General features: G+C 53.2%; 1 protein-coding gene across 1 annotated transcript in view; it reads left to right on the top strand.

Moving 5' to 3' along the window:
* ERN1 (endoplasmic reticulum to nucleus signaling 1) overlaps positions 1–18,012 on the top strand; it is a 79,280-nt gene that overhangs the window by 53,927 nt on the left and 7,341 nt on the right. Inside the window, 11 exon segments of the mRNA XM_068977496.1 lie at positions 1,069–1,170; positions 2,594–2,855; positions 4,358–4,436; positions 5,667–5,832; positions 8,687–8,805; positions 12,188–12,379; positions 14,082–14,349; positions 15,136–15,226; positions 15,490–15,679; positions 16,636–16,735; positions 16,958–17,157. Coding sequence (XP_068833597.1) covers positions 1,069–1,170; positions 2,594–2,855; positions 4,358–4,436; positions 5,667–5,832; positions 8,687–8,805; positions 12,188–12,379; positions 14,082–14,349; positions 15,136–15,226; positions 15,490–15,679; positions 16,636–16,735; positions 16,958–17,157 — 1,769 coding nt within the window.

The raw sequence follows: 18,012 nt of genomic DNA, 5'->3' as shown, positions 1-18,012 counted from the left end.
CCTCAGAGGAGGGTCTTACAGCCTCATCTTTGATCTGACCTTAACCCTGAAGCCATTTTTTACTGGAAGCACCTGAACCTGATCTTCACCCTAAGGCCTTTTTCTTTTAGTTACTTTATTTATTTCGGCTGTGCTGGATCTTTGCTGCAGTGTGTGGGCTTTCTCTAGTTGCAGCAGATGGGGGCTACCCTTCATTACAGTGAGGGGCTTCTCGAAGTGCTGGTTTCTTTTGTTGTGGAGCACAGGCTCTAGGGTGCATCGGCTTCAGTAGTTGTGGCGCACAGGCTTAGTTGCCCTGCAGCATGTGTGATATTAGTTCCCAGACCAGGGATCGAACCCATGTCCCCTGCATTAGCAGGCAGATTCTTAACCACTGGACCACCTGTGAAGTCCCTCCCCAAGGCCATTTTTTTATGTTGAGAGTCTTTTCCAGCTGGAGCATCAGTCCTGGACCTTCTATATTTCCTCTGCATTCAACTTGAAAACAGAGTGGTTTCCTCTTTAGCTTATCGGCCTTGTGTCCTACCACGCACAGTTAAGAGAAACCATTTGGCGTGTTCTGCATTCTGCCTGGAAATCTCCTTAGTCAGAGCCACAAGTTCATTACTTGCTTAAATCTTTCTATTTTCAAGTTATGGCAAGAAGTGGTCTTAATTAATAACTATGTCACCACCAGCTAACCTGGGTCATCGTTTTCAGCTTCCGTCAGCTGTTCCCTTACTGCTCTTCCAGCTTCCATCTGCCTCCCAGTCCCAAAGTCAGTGCCACGCATTTTAGGGTTCTGTTCTGGCACCATCCCACACCTAGGTACCGATTTCTAGTGTCCGTTCTCTATTGCTGTATAGTAAACTACCCAAAAACTTAAGTGGCTTAGAACAGCACCAGGACATTGCTCATGATACGGGAGCCTTGAGTTCAAGGACACAGCATAGGCGGCCTGTCTCTGCTGCACAGGCTGTGGGCCGGGTTCGCTCGTGCATTTGGGACTCCAGTCCTCCTCCCCGTGGCCTCTCTCTCCCTACATGGACGGCCCCTCCGGTAACAGGCTGCTGTGTGCTCCCCACTCAGAGTACACCATTACCATGTATGACACCAAGACCCGCGAGCTGCGCTGGAACGCCACCTACTTCGACTACGCGGCTGCGCTGCCTGAGGACGATGGGGACTACAGTAAGTAGCCCACCCCCGCCTCCTTGGCATGGAGAGGTCAGGCGGGTACTTAGGACCTGTGGGGAAACGAGGGTTCCAGAAAACCGAATTTCCTTTTAAGACCTTCTTGGTCACCAGATTTTGGACTTTCCATGGACTTGTAGTAGATACTTAAACAGTCAATGGGGTTTTTGTTTGTTTTTCTTTTTCTTTTTCTTTTTTTTGGCTGTACCACGCGGCTTGCAGGATCTTAGTTCCCTGCTGCTGCTAAGTCGCTTCAGTCGTGTCCGACTCTATTCGACCCCATAGACGGCAGCCCTCCAGGCTCCCCATCCCTGGGATTCTCCAGGCAAGAACACTGGAGTGGGTTGCCATTTCCTTCTCCAATGCATGAAAGTGAAAAGGGAAAGTGAAGTCGCTCAGTCGTGTCAGACTCTTCGAGACCCCATGGACTGCAGCCTAGTTCCCTGACCAAGGATCAAACCCAGGCCCCCTGCAGTGAAAGTGTGGAATTCTAGCTACTGGATGGCCAGGGAATTCCCTTTTATTTATCTATTTTTTAACAGCCAGTGTTGAAAGCAGGGGCCTGGGCGAGAAGTATGGAGGGAACCCAGGTAAAACAGTGGTAAGTTTACCCCGAGAGGAGGTAGGACACACTTCCTGGAGTCCCTCTATGTTGCAGGAATTGACTACAAGCCCATGGGAAGCAGAATTAAATGTCAGTTTGATATGAACAACTGCCTCCATAACTGTGGCTCATTCCCAAGTTATTTCTCTAGAAAACATCCCCCCAGCTCAAATGAAAACTAAAAGCCAATTTTGCCATCTTAACACTGGTACCTGAAAGGCTGACAGATGTCCTCTGGGCCTCGTGCGGGCAGTGTCAGTGGTCAGCCCTGACTCTCCAGCTTGAGTGGTAGCTTTGAAAGGATGGCTGTAAAACGCCAGGTTCACAGGCTCTCCTCTGGTTCCCTTCCCTGCACTATTTACTCCCACTAATTATGTGTGTTGTGTCAGTCACTCAGTCGTGTCTGACCCTTGCAACCCCGTGGACTGTCAGGCTCCTCTGTCCGTGGAATTCTCCAGGCAAGGATACTGGAGTGGGTTGCCATTTCCTTCTCTAGGGGATTTTCTCGACCCAGGAGATTCTTTACCATCTGAGCCACCAGCGAAACCCACTAATTGACTTGAATTACCAAGTGAAAAAAGAACACCGCCAAGTGAGAGGGTGACCCTGTCTCCGGTTTATAAACCAGGCAGCTCTTGCTGTAGTAGAGCCTGAGCAGATTCACTGAAAGCTAGCAGAGTTGTTGGGAGGCATTCTGAGAACACTCCAGAAGGCCTGTTTCCTCTGGTCAGGTGACTGCAGCTTGGCAAGAGCACGGAGGATGTGGCTGCAAGCTGAGGTGAGACTTGACATGCCGTGTTTATCTGATCCGTACAGAGATGTCCCACTTTGTGTCCAATGGCGATGGGCTGGTGGTGACGGTGGACAGCGAGTCTGGGGACGTCCTGTGGATCCAAAACTACGCTTCCCCCGTGGTGGCCTTTTACATCTGGCAGCGCGAGGGTCTGCGGAAGGTGATGCACATCAACGTCGCCGTGGAGACCCTGCGCTACCTGACCTTCATGTCGGGGGAAGTGGGGCGCATTACCAAGTGGAAGTACCCCTTCCCCAAGGAGACAGAGGCCAAGAGCAAGCTGACGTGAGTCCAGGACTCGGGGAGGAAAGGCAGGGGCTGCGTCCCCGGCGTTCTGGGCCTGCAGCGGTGTGCTGTACCAGGCACTGGGCACCAGGGCTTGGGGCAGACATCCCTGAAGCCACGAGAAATATAAACAGCCGAGAACAGCTCGTTCAGAAACCTCAGAAGAAGTGGGCACCCCTGGATGCTTCAGATTCCTGAGCATTAAATAAATTGAAACTATGGGTGCTAGGGTGCTTAGTCACTCAGTCCCATCCAACTCTTTGTGACCCCATGGCCTGCAGCCCACCAGCTTCCTCTGTCCATGGGATTTCCCGGGCAGGAATACTGGAGTGGGTTGCCATTTCCTTCTCCAGGGGGTCTTCCCAACCCAGGGATCTAACCCACATCTCCTGTATCTCCTGCACTGCAAGCAGATTCTTTACCCCCTGAGACATGGGGGAAGCCAAAATTATGGAAGGACACAGCAAAGAGACTGCCAGTGCAGCTGCAGCGCCATCAAACCTCTCTCTGGTGGTGGGAACACGGGGAAGGCTATTTAGTTTTTAGCTTTCTGTATTTTCCAAAAATTTTTTTGTAAGTTGTATTTGCTTTAAAAATCAGGAAAAAAAGTGTTAGGGTATGTGTGTGTCTAAGACTCAGGCCTGTTTCTCCACCCCCACCTGTGAACAGCCTGTAACCCTGTCACTTAGCCTTGCTGAGCCTCCGTTTCCCATGTTGCTGAGCCGTGGAGATGATCAAGTGAGCGTGAAATGTTCTCTGAGTTCATAGCACTGTTCAGATAAGATGTTTGTTGAGAGAGGTTTAGAGAATTTAGTGGGTGACCCACCCCCAAGACTGGCTGTTGATAGTAACCCGAGTTAGCAGGGTCTGGACGTGCAGCCTCGTGTTTTCACACTCATGACGACCACAGACAAAAGCCAGGTCCCCTCGCCTCCTCAGTGCCCCCGACAGGGACAGACCACCCACCAGAAGTCTCACCCAGTTGGAATATCCTGTGCAGCCCCTTTGCTTCAAGCATTCAGATAAGACTTTTCTCCAGGCTTCTGTAGAACCTCTATAATCTTTAGGCGTCCACAGCCATCATGGTGGGGATTCTGGTGGCCCGTCAGTCATCAAAGTATGCTGGCTGGGCCGACTTAGAGACTGTGGGGTGTCTGCATGCCTTCCAGCCTCAGTCTCTCCCGGGTGATCATTGCTCAGGGTCCCTTCTGAGGGCAGAAGCGGGGATGGGCCGGTGCAGACCTGCCACCTGCAATTGAGGAAACCCGGGCTGCAGGCAGGTGGCCCGGCAAAGGCATCAGTGACATCAGGGCTCGTGGTCCCGCTCTCCTCGAGCCCAGGGCAGTTCCCTTGCCTCCCACCCTCTTCATGCTCAGAGCTTGGGGCTTCGTGTGCCTCTTCCTTGGGGTGGTAGTCAGGGCTGTGACTCTCTCCTGAAAGCCCCCTTTGGTGGGTCCAGAGATTAAATGACAGTGGCCTGCACATGTCTGTTTGTCTCCTAGGCCCACCCTGTATGTGGGGAAATACTCCACCAGCCTCTATGCCTCCCCCTCGATGGTACACGAGGGCGTCGCTGTTGTGGTAAGTCCACTCTGGGGGCTGGGGGGTGGGGCTCACGGAGGCAACCTCAACGCACTCCTGTTCCATTTCAGCAAAGAACAGCTGAATGATACACCAACATCCTGTTAAGGACACAAGACACGCATCCTAAATCCTCAGAGATAATTTGTGCATGTGCCGCGCTCTGCCTCATGAGCAGAGTCTTGTGACTGAGGCAGCTGCCTGGGCCTGGGAAGCCCCGGTTGCTCCCCTTGGCCTTTGGATTCCAGTCTAGACTCCCCAGCTGGGGTTCAGGCCCCCTGCAGGCCCGCCCCGCAGTGCCCGTCCGCCCCACAGCTGGTATCATGGTGGGGGCTGCACTGTCCCTCTCCTCCCTGAATTCTAAGAGTTTCCTGTCCATCTTTCTCAGCCCTTGTTCGGGCTGCGCCTCACACTTGGATTGTACTCCTGTCTTCCCTTTTCCTCCTCAAATCCTGGGCGTCCTTTGGTGACTGGTCCAGCCTCCTCCAGCCTTGCCAGATCGCCTCAAGCGCCCTGTCTCTGAGAGTTTGAGGCATCACCGTCCGGGCTGCTGTTTTGGTCCTTACGGTGTTTGAGCTGTTTGGTTGGTGTCTCCTGTCTTCCCAGTGAGTCTGTCAGCTGCTCAGGGCAGGGCCTGCCAGGGTCCAGTGGTGCCCGAGCCAGCCCTGGGCTCGCAGCTGGAACATCCGCACCCCGGTCACTTGTACCATGTGTGAATTCCATCACTTATATCTGCTTCTCACAGTACCCTCGTGGAATTCCACACACACCCTTCCTGTTTCCCTGTTCCCAGATTTAGAGAGATGTCCACATTTCAAAAGACGTCCAAGGAACTTCCCTGGAGTCCCAGTGGTTACGACTCCATACTTCCCCTGCAGGGGAACAGGTTCGATCCCTGGCCCAGGAACTAAGATCCCACATGCCGCACAGTGTGGCATAAATAAGTAAATAAATAAATAGAAAGACAGCCAAATTTTAAAAGACATCAGGGCAGTGTTGTCACACCCTGGGGGAAGGGCTGCTCCTGCCCCATCTTGGAGCCTTTGAGTCCCGCTCTGCCTTCCCAGAGTTGGTGATGGACAGGGAAGCCTGGCGTGCTGCAGTCCATGGGGTCACAAAGAGTTGGATACGACTGAGCGGCTGAACTGAACTGCCTTCCCAACCAGCCTTGCACGGGAATACTGCTGTCCTAATGGCTACCCCTAACCCCACTCTGGTCTGTCTTCACAGCCCCGGGGCAGCACCCTTCCTTTGCTGGAAGGCCCCCAGACCGACGGTGTCACCATTGGGGACAAAGGGGAGTGTGTGATCACGCCCAGCACAGACCTGAAGTTCGACCCCGGGCTCAAAGGAAAGAGCAAGCTCAACTACCTGCGGAACTACTGGCTGCTCATTGGTAAGTCAGCTCCTCGGGGCGCCGGCGACGACCTGCTGCCCCCTTGTGGCCAAGAGACAACATTACCAGTCACAGCCCTCAGCTCTGTGCTCGGAGCCTGTCCACGCTGGTTTTTCAGACCGTGGACTATTTTAACCTCAAGGAAAACAAAACAGGCTAGCTGTATTACCAAGTCAGTTCTCAGAAATCATTTGACTAATGTTCCAAAATCCCAGTACTAAATATTGCAAGCTCTGTGCAGCGATCTGACGTGTGTTGGATGTCTGTGCCAGGCACTTTCGAGTATTTCCTTATTTCCCACAAATGACCCCTTTGCAAGGTCGGCACCCTTGTTATATCCAGTTAAGAGTCAAGGAAGCAGGCGTCCTTTGAGGAAGAATTCACTTGGGAGTTGGTGTGGGCGAGCGGGGCGGGGGCGGGGGGGGGGGTTGGAGAGGAATGAGTTGAAGACCCAGGAGGGACTGAGGCTGGAAGAGAGTCAGAGGCTGGACTGAGGTCCAGGAGCCGCAGCAGGCAGAAGTCCCGGGGGTGTGGGATGGCCCCTTTCCCCTTCTCTTCTATTTCTGCTGCCATCCCTGCTGGCCCCTAGGCTGGAGGCCCCCGTGAGTCAGTGTGACCGAGGACGGCAGAGGTGACAGGAGCTGTTGGCGAGCATCCCAAGTAACTAGAGCAACACGGAGTTTTCTTAATCGGGTTTGCCCTTCCTATGTGGCGTCTACTCCCCGATCCTGCCATCTCCAAGCCCCGGAGGGGGTGCAGTACAGGGGCTGATGAGCTTTCTCCCCACTGTTCTCCCCCAGCGCTCGTGCGGGCTGGGGCCAGAGCAGAGAGAGGTCAGGCCTGGGGTGCCGGGAACGGGAGGTGGAGCCGCCGAGGAGCCTGCACACCCGGGAGGCAGCCAGGCAGTGGCATCTGGGTGGGGGTTACTCTAGTTACTTGGGACGCCCACCAGAGACGCAGCTCCTGTCACCTCTGCCTTCTTCGGTCACACTCGCTGCCTTCGGGTGTCATCTCTCCCTTTACACACCAAAGGGGGCCGTAACTGGGCATCACAGAGAGGAAGCGAGATGCCCTGGAGCCCCCATGGGTCCCTTTGCCGTCATCGTCCAGGCCTTGCTGTTCTTTGTTCATCCTGACTTCTTGTTCCATTCTTCTCCTGGTTATTATTTTTACCAAATAATGAGCATAGGAGATAACAAAATAATTCTACCCTTTTTTCTGAACAGATGTAGTTTGGAAAGCATGTTGTGAATGGGCCCAAAGCAGAGGAAAAAAAGAACTAATGGGCAGAGGCCGTTAAAATCACAGGGCCACTTGGTTTTATGTAGCAATTACGGGTTGCATTGACTGTCTACCAGTGGTTAAGAATGAAAAAATTATTGGAAACTGGGCTTCCCTGTGGGTCCGGTGGTTGAGAATCCAGCTGCTAATGCAGGGGACGCGGGTTCGACCCCTGCCCCAGAAAGACCCCACGTACATTGGGGCCGCTAAACCCACGCGCCGCAGCTGCTAGGGCCCTGCGCTTAGGGCCTGTACTCTGCAGCGGGAGAACCCATCCCGGGAAAGCCCACGCACTGCCTCTGGCGCCACAGCTAGAGAAAGCCCGAGTGTAGCAGCAAAGACCCAGCCCAGCCAGAGGTGAAATTAAGAAAAGCTACTGGAAACTGAGGAAATACATATGTGAGACCATGAAAGATCCAGAAAAAAAGGCTTCCTGGCTCTTTTGGAAAAACAGATGACCAGGTCTTGTTTGCGCAGAAGTGTTTCAGGATCTCACAGTCACGTTTGTAGCACAACGGGTTCAGAGTGCCCTCCGTAATGCTGCTAAAGGCTCCGCTAGGGGAAGGCCTGTTTATAAGGCCTGTGGGCAGAAGAGGGGATTCGGGCTCACCAGTGTGTTGGGAGGTGCCCGGCCAAGGGGCAGGGCTTAGAACCAGGAGAGCAGCAGGCAGAGCGCCACAGCACAGGGTGGCACGTGGAGGGGCAGCCTCACTCCTTTTAGCTTGAGGGTCTCCTGTTCCCAAGCCTCAGAGGTACCTGGAGACACTCCCGGGTCAGATCCCTGGGCCCCACTGGCAAGTGTGAGTCAGAGGTCTGAAGCAGGCAACCAGTTCAGGAAATCCTGCATCTCGGTGTTCCTTGAAAGATGAGGGAACTTGATGTCTCAAAACAAACCTAGGCTTCCCTTAATGAGCAGTGTTGACGGTGTAGATAGAGAACTGACCTAGAGGGAGAGTTCAAGGGGATTTCTCCAGATGAGAAGTTTATATAGCTCAGACTAGTCCTTGGGGGTTTCCCTGGGGGCTCAGACGGTAAAGAATCCACCTGCAATGCAGGAGACCCGAGTTCAATCCTTGGGTCAGGAAGATCCCCTGAAGAAGGGAATGGCAATCCAAGAATCCAGGTATTCTTTCCTGGAGAATCCCATGGACAGAGGAACCTGGCGGGCTGTAGTCCATGGGATTATAAAGAGTTGGACATGACTGAGCACACACACGCGCGCGCGTGCGCACACTTGTGCCTTGCTCTGAGTGTGTCCTGGACATCGCAGTCCTTCTCATGACAGGGCCACGTCTTTGCTCCTTATTGTGAGATTCAGAATACTGGATTCATGGCCTTCGAAGGTAAAAGCTCTGTCTTGGTGGAGTTCCTCCAGTCCCTAGCTCTCACCTTCTCTGCCTTTACACACGTGAGCACTTGCATCGCAGGCCCCTCTCTGGGTGGTGACTGATGTCACGTGAGCACTTGCATTGCAGGCCCCTCTCTGGGTGACGACTGATGTCTCAGTTGAGCGTCAAGTGTGACCACCACGTGAGGAAACCATTCTCATTAGAGGCCATGCTTCCTCTTGCAGGACACCACGAAACCCCACTGTCGGCATCCACCAAAATGCTGGAGCGCTTCCCCAACAACCTGCCCAAACACCGGGAGAACGTGATTCCTGCCGACTCGGAGAAGAAGAGCTTTGAGAAGGTGAGTGGGGACATGGACAGTTGGTCACCGGGCCCCAAGTCAGAGGCTGGGCAATAAGGCATTTGTCCTGCCTTTAGGGCCACTCAGGAGGGGCAGGGGTACAGGAGAATCCACAGCAAAGTGCTGAGGGCCGACAGTGGGAGGGGGCCTGTGGGAGAGGCGGTGGGCGCGCTGGAGGGACGCAGGTGGAGGTGCAGGCCTGGAGCAGGGTGAACCCTGTGCGTCCGTCTCTGGGGCTGAGGAGACAGCCTGACGGGATTGTAGGATGCCCGGCAGGGAGCCGTGGGAGACAGGGTCAGGTGACTGCACAGGAGCCGTGCTCTAGGCCGGGCAGTGAGGGGAGAGCTGGCCGAGAGAGCAGGTGGGAGGCTGAGGTGCTCTCCAGCCAGGCCTGGCCTGCTCTGGCCGCTCGGTCTGGCAGGTACCCAGGGCGCCTGCTGAGTGGGTGTGGGCACTCAGGAAGCCCGCCCGACTCGGCCCAGGTCGCCCTCCTGAGCCCGGGGAAATGAAGCCTGCTCTCAGGGTCTCAGCCAGAAGCAGACGACCACCCAAACTAGGATGACTCAAGGGGGGTTTCCTTCACTCCATGGGCAGTTCTGGGGTGCTCAGGGCATACTTGAGCCTGAAGCCAGTGGGGAGGGAGTGGAGCCTGGAGCTCCAGCAAAGACACTGGGCAGCCCCACAGAACTCCAGCCCCGTCTCATCTGCTGGTGGAAGCCAGGGAGCGGGGAGACCATCGCCTCGCCCATGTGCGTAGCCTCTGGGGCACAGAGCAGGTGTGGAGGCTGCAGGAGGGTGGGAGCTGGGGGTCGGGGTCCAAAGGCCATTCGGGCTTGGAGGATACTGCAGCCTGCCGGTGGGGGTCCTGTGACTGAGAAGGGCCTGTGGGCAGGGCCAGAGAAAGAGGGGAGTAACTGGCTGATGTGGGGGGAGGGCTGTGATCATATCAAATTCACGTTAGAGATTTAGATTTTTATCCAGAGGGAAACGGAAAGAAAATCACATGGACGTTTAAGATTCTGGGACGTGCTGAGTTGTCCCTCGTCTCTGGAGGCAGCCAGGTTGGAGGGGGATCAGGGCCCTAAAATCTGGATCTGATTTTGATCTGAGTAAAGCCTAGCATATTTGTTATTAAACACCTAGAAAACAAAAGTTTAAAAAGAAAATTAAACAATACCCTTAATCTAACACTCAGAGATGGCTGTCATGGAGATTTTCCTATACAATCGTTCCATCTTGAGCAAAGAGTCCTCTGAAAGTCCATTAAAATACTCTGGCGGGCATTTGTCTGGTATTAAGACTGAAAGAGGCGGGAACACCAGACCCCCTGACCTGCCTCTTGAGAAACCTGTATGCAGGTCAGGAAGCAACAGTTAGAACTGGACATGGAGCAACAGACTGGTTCCAAATAGGAAAAGGAGTATGTCAAGTCTGTATATTGTCACCCTGCTTATTTAACTTATATGCAGAGTACATCATGAGAAACGCTGGACTGGAAGAAACACAAGCTGGAATCAAGATTGCCAGGAGAAATATCAATAACCTCAGATATGCAGATGACACCACCCTTATGGCATAAAGTGAAGAGGAACTAAAAAGTCTCTTGATGAAAGTGAAAGAGGAGAGTGAAAATGTTAGCTTAAAGCTCAACATTCAGAAAATGAAGATCATGGCATCCGGTCCCATCACGTCATGGGAAGTAGATGGGGAAACAGTGGAAACAGTGTCAGACTTTATTTTGGGGGGCTCCAAAATCACTGCAGATGGTGACTGCAGCCATGAAATTAAAAGACGCTTATTCCTTGGAAGAAAAGTTATAACCAACCTAGATAGCATATTCAAAAGCAGAGACATTACTTTGCCGACTAAGGTCCGTCTAGTCAAGGCTATGGTTTTTCCAGTGGTCATGCATGGATGTGAGAGTTGGACTATAGAGAAAGCTGAGCGCCGAAGAATTGATGCTTTTGAACTGTGGTGTTGGAGAAGACTCTTGAGAGTCTCTTGGACTGCAAGGAGATCCAACCAGTCCATTCTAAAGGAGATCAGCCCTGGGTGTTCTTTGGAAGGAATGATGCTAAAGCTGAAACTCCAGTACTTTGGCCACCTCATGCAAAGAGTTGACTCACTGGAAAAGACCCTGATGCTGGGAAGGGATTGGGGGCAGGAGGAGAAGGGGACGACAGAGGATGAGATGGCTGGATGGCATCACTGACTCGATGGATGTGAGTTTGAGTGAACTCTGGGAGTTGGTGATGGACAGGGAGGCCTGGTGTGCTGCGATTCATGGGGTTGCAAAGAGTCGGACACAACTGAGCGACTGAACTGAACTGAACTGAAGAGTAACTTTGTAAAACAAACACACTTGAGCAAATATAACCAAATGAGTGGTATGTCTCTGGTCACATGGTCAGCAAACATTCCTCAGCTGCCACTAGCCAGGCCACCCACACACCCCCACAGGCAGCGGTGGGCCCGAAGGAGGCGGAGGGAGGCGTGAGTGCATGGGGGTGCCAAGGAGGCTGTGTGTCCATCTCATCCAGCAAATAATTGAAGCACGCCTGGACAAGTAGATGTCCCAGAACAAATCAATGCATTTTTCTAGAAGTCCTAGAGTTTCTGAAGAGTTTGAGAAAAACTCCACTTTATCTGAGTTAATTTGGGGCCTAACAAAGGACCCTAAAGCTTTTTAAAAACTTTGAAATATAGTGGACTGTTTGAATAAATGGTTTTGTGCTTGGAGTCGCACTGAAAGTTTACAAGCAACGTTGGAAAGCTGCTTTATTACTTCCTAGATTGTGTGATTGTGTGTTTTCCTTTTTAATGTGAAATGCTGTTATCAAGTGGACCACCAGCTTTCTACCAGACTTGTTACCGATGATTTCAGTTTCCCCAAACAGCAAATCTACTATCCAAGGAGGGTTTTGCCTTTAATAAGGATTTTCGAAAGAATATTGCATGTGAAGGCACTTTCAAAAGTATTTCTCTAAAAACCGTTTTTTTGAGTAATGATTCCATCACTGCAATAGCACATGGCCTCTCAAGGCAGTTGCTTTGAAAAGGGCAACAGTTATCTGGCTTTGTGGTCTTGGGTGGGCCTTGAAAACAATCCAACATATTTCACAGCATAGTCATTCCTCATAAGTAATCATGGCTTCTCTTTTTTTTTTTTTAACTTTTTATTTTGTATTGGAGTATAGGTGATTAACAATGTTGTGATAGTTTCAGGTGGACAGCAAAGGGACTCAGCCATACACATACCTGTATCCATTCTCCCCTAAACCCCACTCCCATCTGAGCTGAGTCACGGCTTCTCCTGATTGTTCGGCTCTTTTATATCTGGCTGGAAATGGAGCAGTGATGTCGCCACTCTCTCCCACATAAGGTCATCGGCCTGGTTGACCAGACTTCAGAAAACGCACCTACCACGGTTTCTCCGGCCGTGGAAGAGAAGTTCGATCGTGCCCCTGCCAAGCCCGAGGCCCCCGTGGACTCCGTGCTCAAGGACATGGCCACCATCATCCTGAGCACCTTCCTGCTCATCGGCTGGGTGGCTTTCATCATCACCTACCCCCTGGTAAGGCTCTGCTCCTTCCCCCCAACCCCGCCCACACGTTTCTGAACCTTTGCCTGTCAGTGAGGTCCAGACAAAGGCAACAAACAAGCAAATACGCTTCTTTTCCCACTGAAGAGTCAATATTGGCTTACCTTCAAATACATTGTAATCAAAGAGATGCTCACTTCTCAGGAAAGTACAGTTTTGTACTTACAACTTACAGTTTGACTGTAAAAATTGATTTGGAAACCTTGCTTGCCGATCATTTTAAATACTTAACTGTGTTTTCTTCTTTAAGACTACACATGGGAATTCCCTGACAGTCCAGTGGTTAAGCCTCTGCTCTCTTACTGCCCAGAGCCTGGGTTCCATCCCTGGTCGGGGAGCTAAGATCCCACAAGCCAAGGGGCAGGGTCTGTCCATGGGATTTCCCAGACAAGAATATTGGAGTGGGCTGCCATTTCCTTTTCCAGGGGATCTTCCCACCCCAGGGATCAATCATGTGTCTCTCCGGTCTTCTGTGTTGGCAGGTGGATTCTTTACCATTAGCACCACCAGGGAAACCCTATTTATCCCCTAACCACAAAGAAAGAAACTATACTCTGGGAAGTTCAGTAACTCTCCCGAGGTAACCCAGCTACTAGATGGAATTTCCAGAATTGCAACCCAAGTTGAAAAAGAGAGAGCGAGCTCTCCAGAAAACTCCCAGGAGAGTGTTGGCTACACACCCATCCTTACAGTCACCTTCCCACGCATGGGGACAATTAATAATCACAGTCGCTGCCACTTCAAACTAGGATGGAATGCCTTGTTCAGACTAAATGAGAGGAGTGTGGGTGTGGGGAAGGCAGCGGGGTGAACTGGGAGCCCGACCTCGGCCAGGCTGCCCACATCTCAGACCCAGCGTCCTCACCTCTGCACTGCTGCCGATCTTTGCACAAACCTCCACCAAGTGCATGGCCGTGGTAGACAGCACGGCCAGGTCTTCTCCGTGCCTGCTGTGCCCTCAGACACCTGGTACCCATTCTTCCTGTTTGGTTTCACTCTTGCAACAATCCTCAGGCTTTCATGATTTTAATTTTTTTGGCTACACTCCCAGGTGGCACTAATGGTAAAAAAAAAAACAAAAACCCACCTGCTTATGCAGGAGACATAAGAGACAAGACACAGGTTCAATCCCTGGGTTGGAAAGATCCCCTGGAGGAGGGCACAGCAACCCACTCCAGTATTCTTGCCTAGAGAGTCCCAGGGACAGCGGGCTACAGTCCATGGGGTCGCAGAGTCCGACATGACCGAAGCAACTTAGCACGCACCCTAACCAGGAATTGAACCCGCACCCTCGGCAGTGAAAGCTCAGAGTCCTAACCTCTGGACTGCCAGAGAATTCCCCCAGACTTTCATAAAAGCCCCAGAACTGTAGAATTGAACGGAACCCCCTCCACCTGGCCGAGTCCTCCACTTACATCAGAATCCCTCCTCGGCTGCTGCTGCCGGCCCCTCCAGTCGGGGGAATGGGCTGTCCTAGGAAGTCTGACAGGCAGGAAGACCTCCAGCCAGTCCTTGACCGATCCTGCCCTCTGCTGCCTTCTTACCGGTCGCGTCCCACCCCCAGGGTCACGTCCAGTGTCGCCCGCCCCTCTGCCATGGGCAGCCTGCCCTCCCACGCCCGCCAGTCCGCCGGGGGAGCGGCTGCACTGCCCCGGGCATGTGCTTCTCTTCCTAGAGCATCCACCAGCAGCGGCAGCTCCAGCACCAGCAGTTCCAGAAGGAACTGGAGAAGATCCAGCTCCTGCAGCAGCAGCAGCTGCCCTTCCACCCGCCCGGGGATGCAGCACAGGACGCCGAGCTCCAGGACTCGTCTGGCCAGTACTCGGAGAGCTCGGCCACCAGCAGCCCCAACACGTCCCCCCGAGCCTCCAACCACTCGCTCCACTCCACCGGCTCCACCTCCAAGGCTGTCACCAGCCCCTTCCCGGAGCAGGACGACGAGGGTAAAGGGAGCTGCCGTCTTCTCTTTCGTGGAAACACAGCCTGAGGACCGCAGAGCCCCCCGCGCCTCCTGGGGGTCTCCATGGGTTTATGATGTTCCCAAGGGTCTGCTGAGGTCTCACCCCCTCCTACCATCCCCCGACTCGGGGGCTGGGCTTCTGCCCCATCGCTCAGCCTCTCCCCCCTCAAAGGGCTTCTTTCCCAGGGGCCACCGTAGCACCCCTCCCTCTGTCTCGCTCTGCTGGGGCTGGGAGTCGCTGCTGATCGAGCTACCCTGGTGCCTGGGTCGAGAGCATCCCCCAGGCTGGCCAGTTACCACGCATACACGTGCAGCTGTGGAGCCGCTTCCCTTGGGGAGGTGGGCTCAGGCTGGCTGTTGGGGCTGATGTTCTGGGGGGATGGACGCAGGACCAGGGCAGGAGACCTCAGAGTCCTGGGTCTCAGGCTGGAGACTCTGCTACTGGTCTCTCCACTTCACATGCCTCCCGCCCCCGTCATTACCTGAGTGTTTCAGGTACAGACCTTTAGGCTGACCTGTAAAGAAGCCCTGTCTTCAGGCTCCCATCCTCACAGTAATTAATGTAAAGCAGGAACAGAGGGTGGAGACCGAGGGAGGAGGCGGCCCTGGGCAAGCGTGGGGAGCGGACCCAGGGGCTCCTGCTCACCAGGGTCCCAGGGGTGTAAACCCTCTAAATTTTCGTCCCTCGATCTGAGCTCAGGGAGCTCACAGCTACTCTGGCCTCAAGGTTCTTTAGGTCACATCTGTTCTTTTCCCTGTTTTGACCCAGATGAGGAGACCAGCATGGTGATGGTTGGGAAAATCTCCTTCTGTCCAAAGGATGTCCTGGGCCACGGAGCTGAGGGCACGATTGTATACCGGTGAGTGGCCTGGAGAGCCACGGACCCCCATGGTCTCATGTGGGAGCTCCTGTTGGCTCCCGGGGCACTGGGGGTCATCACGGTGACCAGACAGAAGAGCTCCCCCCGGGAGGGTAGTGATGGCCACGGGGCCTCCGGGTGGTTTGTCGGGACACTGTGGGCCACGAGGCTGCAGAGGCAGCTGCTGCGTCGGTGGAAGGAGCCCCGTGGGCCAGTGCTCGCCGGGCATTTCCTTAGCCCGCCTTCCCCTCGTCGGCTGGCAGGGGCATGTTTGACAACCGCGACGTGGCCGTCAAGAGGATCCTCCCCGAGTGCTTCAGTTTCGCGGACCGTGAGGTCCAGCTGCTGAGAGAGTCGGACGAGCACCCAAACGTGATCCGCTACTTCTGCACCGAGAGGGACCGGCAGTTCCAGTACATCGCCATCGAGCTGTGCGCGGCCACGCTGCAGGAGGTGAGCGCCCCGTGCCTCCCCCACAGCGCCGGCGCGCTTAGGGACTGCCTGCTTTTTTTGTTGTTGTTCACTTACTTTTATCAGCTTGATTAAGGTTACATTAACATATGTTAGTTTTAAATGTACCGTTTGCTGCATGTTGACAAGGGTATGTACGCGCTTAGCCACAAGCAATGGAATATAGTGCATTTTCATCTCCCCAGCTTTTTCAGTGTAGTTACTTGGCTGTACCAGTTCTTAGTTGCTGTACGCGTAAAACTTTAGTTGCAGCATGTGGGATCTAGTTCCATGACCAGGGATCCAACCTGGGCCCCCTGCACTAGGAGCTTGGAGTCTTAGCCACTGGACACCCAGGGAAGTCCCCACCCAAACTTTAATTGTGTGGTCCCCTCGGCTGCCTGGGAAAGTCTTTGGTTGCAGGTGGCATCTCTCTCCCTCTTGGCTTCCAGGAAACATGGTTAGTCCTTCCTCTTGTCCCTGGTCAGGGCTGGTGTGAGCTAGGAGGATGCTAGTTGATGACTGGAGTCATTAAGATCATCCATCGAATCCCTTTTGCTCAGTTTCAAGGCTGTAAAACTGTTTGAGTATCATTTGGCCTCATCGTAGAGTTTACTATAGAAGGCAATGAACTTGGGTTTCTTACCCTTTCATCATCTCATTATAAACTAGTAAACTGGAGCCTTGTTTGCTTGTATAAGTTAGCCTATAACTTCAGGAGAAAGTCTGCTGGAAAAGATGGAAGTAGAAAACGTCAGTAAAAATTCTCATTTCTTTCTTAAAATATGATAAGAGTAAACAAACTGACCCAATACCAGATGTTAATTAAAGCAAAAGCCTTCAGGCAGAGTGTTTCTAAATAAAATTGAATCACTTTTAAAAAGAGAATGAGAGAAGTGTGCTGAGGAGCTGAGCCCTGGGGGCCCCGTGCGGTGACCCCGCCTTTGTACCTCTTGCAGTACGTGGAGCAGAAGGATTTCGCCCACCTCGGCCTGGAGCCCATCACTCTGTTGCAGCAGACCACCTCGGGCCTGGCCCACCTGCACTCCCTCAACATCGGTGAGAAGCCCCCCCTTGCCGGGCGGGGAGATGACTTGCCCAGGTAGCCTCGCCTCTGCTGAAGCTCTTTGCTGCATGGCCGGGGTCCCAGTTGTCTACATACCCGAGGACTTTCACGTTTGAAGACTAGAAGCTTTAGAGGCAGCCGCGGGTCTCTCGGGAATCTGAGGAGGGCGCGTCCCCGTGGTGGAAGAAGTGGACTAACCTGGGCTGTTCTGTTAGTTCACAGAGACCTGAAGCCCCACAACATCCTCCTCTCCATGCCCAACGCACACGGCAGGATCAAGGCCATGATCTCCGACTTCGGCCTCTGCAAGAAGCTGGCCGTGGGCAGGCACAGCTTCAGCCGCCGCTCGGGGGTGCCAGGCACCGAAGGTTGGATCGCCCCGGAGATGCTGAGTGAAGACTGCAAGGAGAACCCCGTGAGTAATGGGCCTGACTCTGTGAAAAGTGCGGAGCCAGCCTCTTGTACCTTCGGGAGTCAGAAGCTCCAGTTGCCGACGGGCTGCGGCGCTCACTGCTGGAGAGCGATGTTTCTCTAGCAAAGAGCTACTCTCCCAGCAGCGCGTGCTGCCACTTTGACATTGCCTCCTGGGCCGTGGTCTGTGTTTCTCCCCTCCTACTCTTCCAGTCACTTTCCCCCTGTTTCGGGAAACGGAAGTCAGGGCTAGCATAAGGTGAGCGGACTTCCAATTTTCATTCTTTTTAAAATTTTTGGTGTTCCAACTTTCTGTTTTGAGAATACAGAGAGTTGAGAGCAGTGAGTGCCCCTGTACCTCTACCTCAGTTCAGCTTCTGTCAGTATTTTTCACTGCCTCTCTGTCCCTGAAACTACTTGCACAAAAGTGGCAGGCCTCCCAGCCTTTTACCCTTTAATGCTTTAGCACTTGTCTCCCAAAGACAAGTACATTCTACCTCCTAACCACTTCACCATGGTTACACCTCAACCATTACTACTGTTTCCGGGATGCCTAGTATTCAATCCATATTCAAGTTTCCCTAGTTGTTCCCCAGAGGTCTGTTGTAGAGCTGGATTTTGTCAACCAGGACCAACCACGTGTTTGTTGCTTGGCATTTGAACAGTTCCTCAACCAGGGGTCAGACCCAGGCCCCCTGCGTTGGGAGTGTGGAGTCTTAACCACTGGGCCACCAGGGAAGTCCCTGATTTTCTCTCCTTTAATTAACACGGTTCTCTCACCTTTCCTGCCCCATGACAGTGGCTCTCTGAGGAGTCCAGATGCTTCTCTGTAGAATGCCCCACTCAGGATTCACTCACC

Source organism: Capricornis sumatraensis, chromosome 8 (genome assembly GCF_032405125.1).
Source record: "Capricornis sumatraensis isolate serow.1 chromosome 8, serow.2, whole genome shotgun sequence".
Lineage (NCBI taxonomy): Eukaryota > Metazoa > Chordata > Mammalia > Artiodactyla > Bovidae > Capricornis > Capricornis sumatraensis.
Note: the sequence above shows the minus strand (reverse complement) of the source record. Positions and strands in the feature narration are given on the sequence as shown.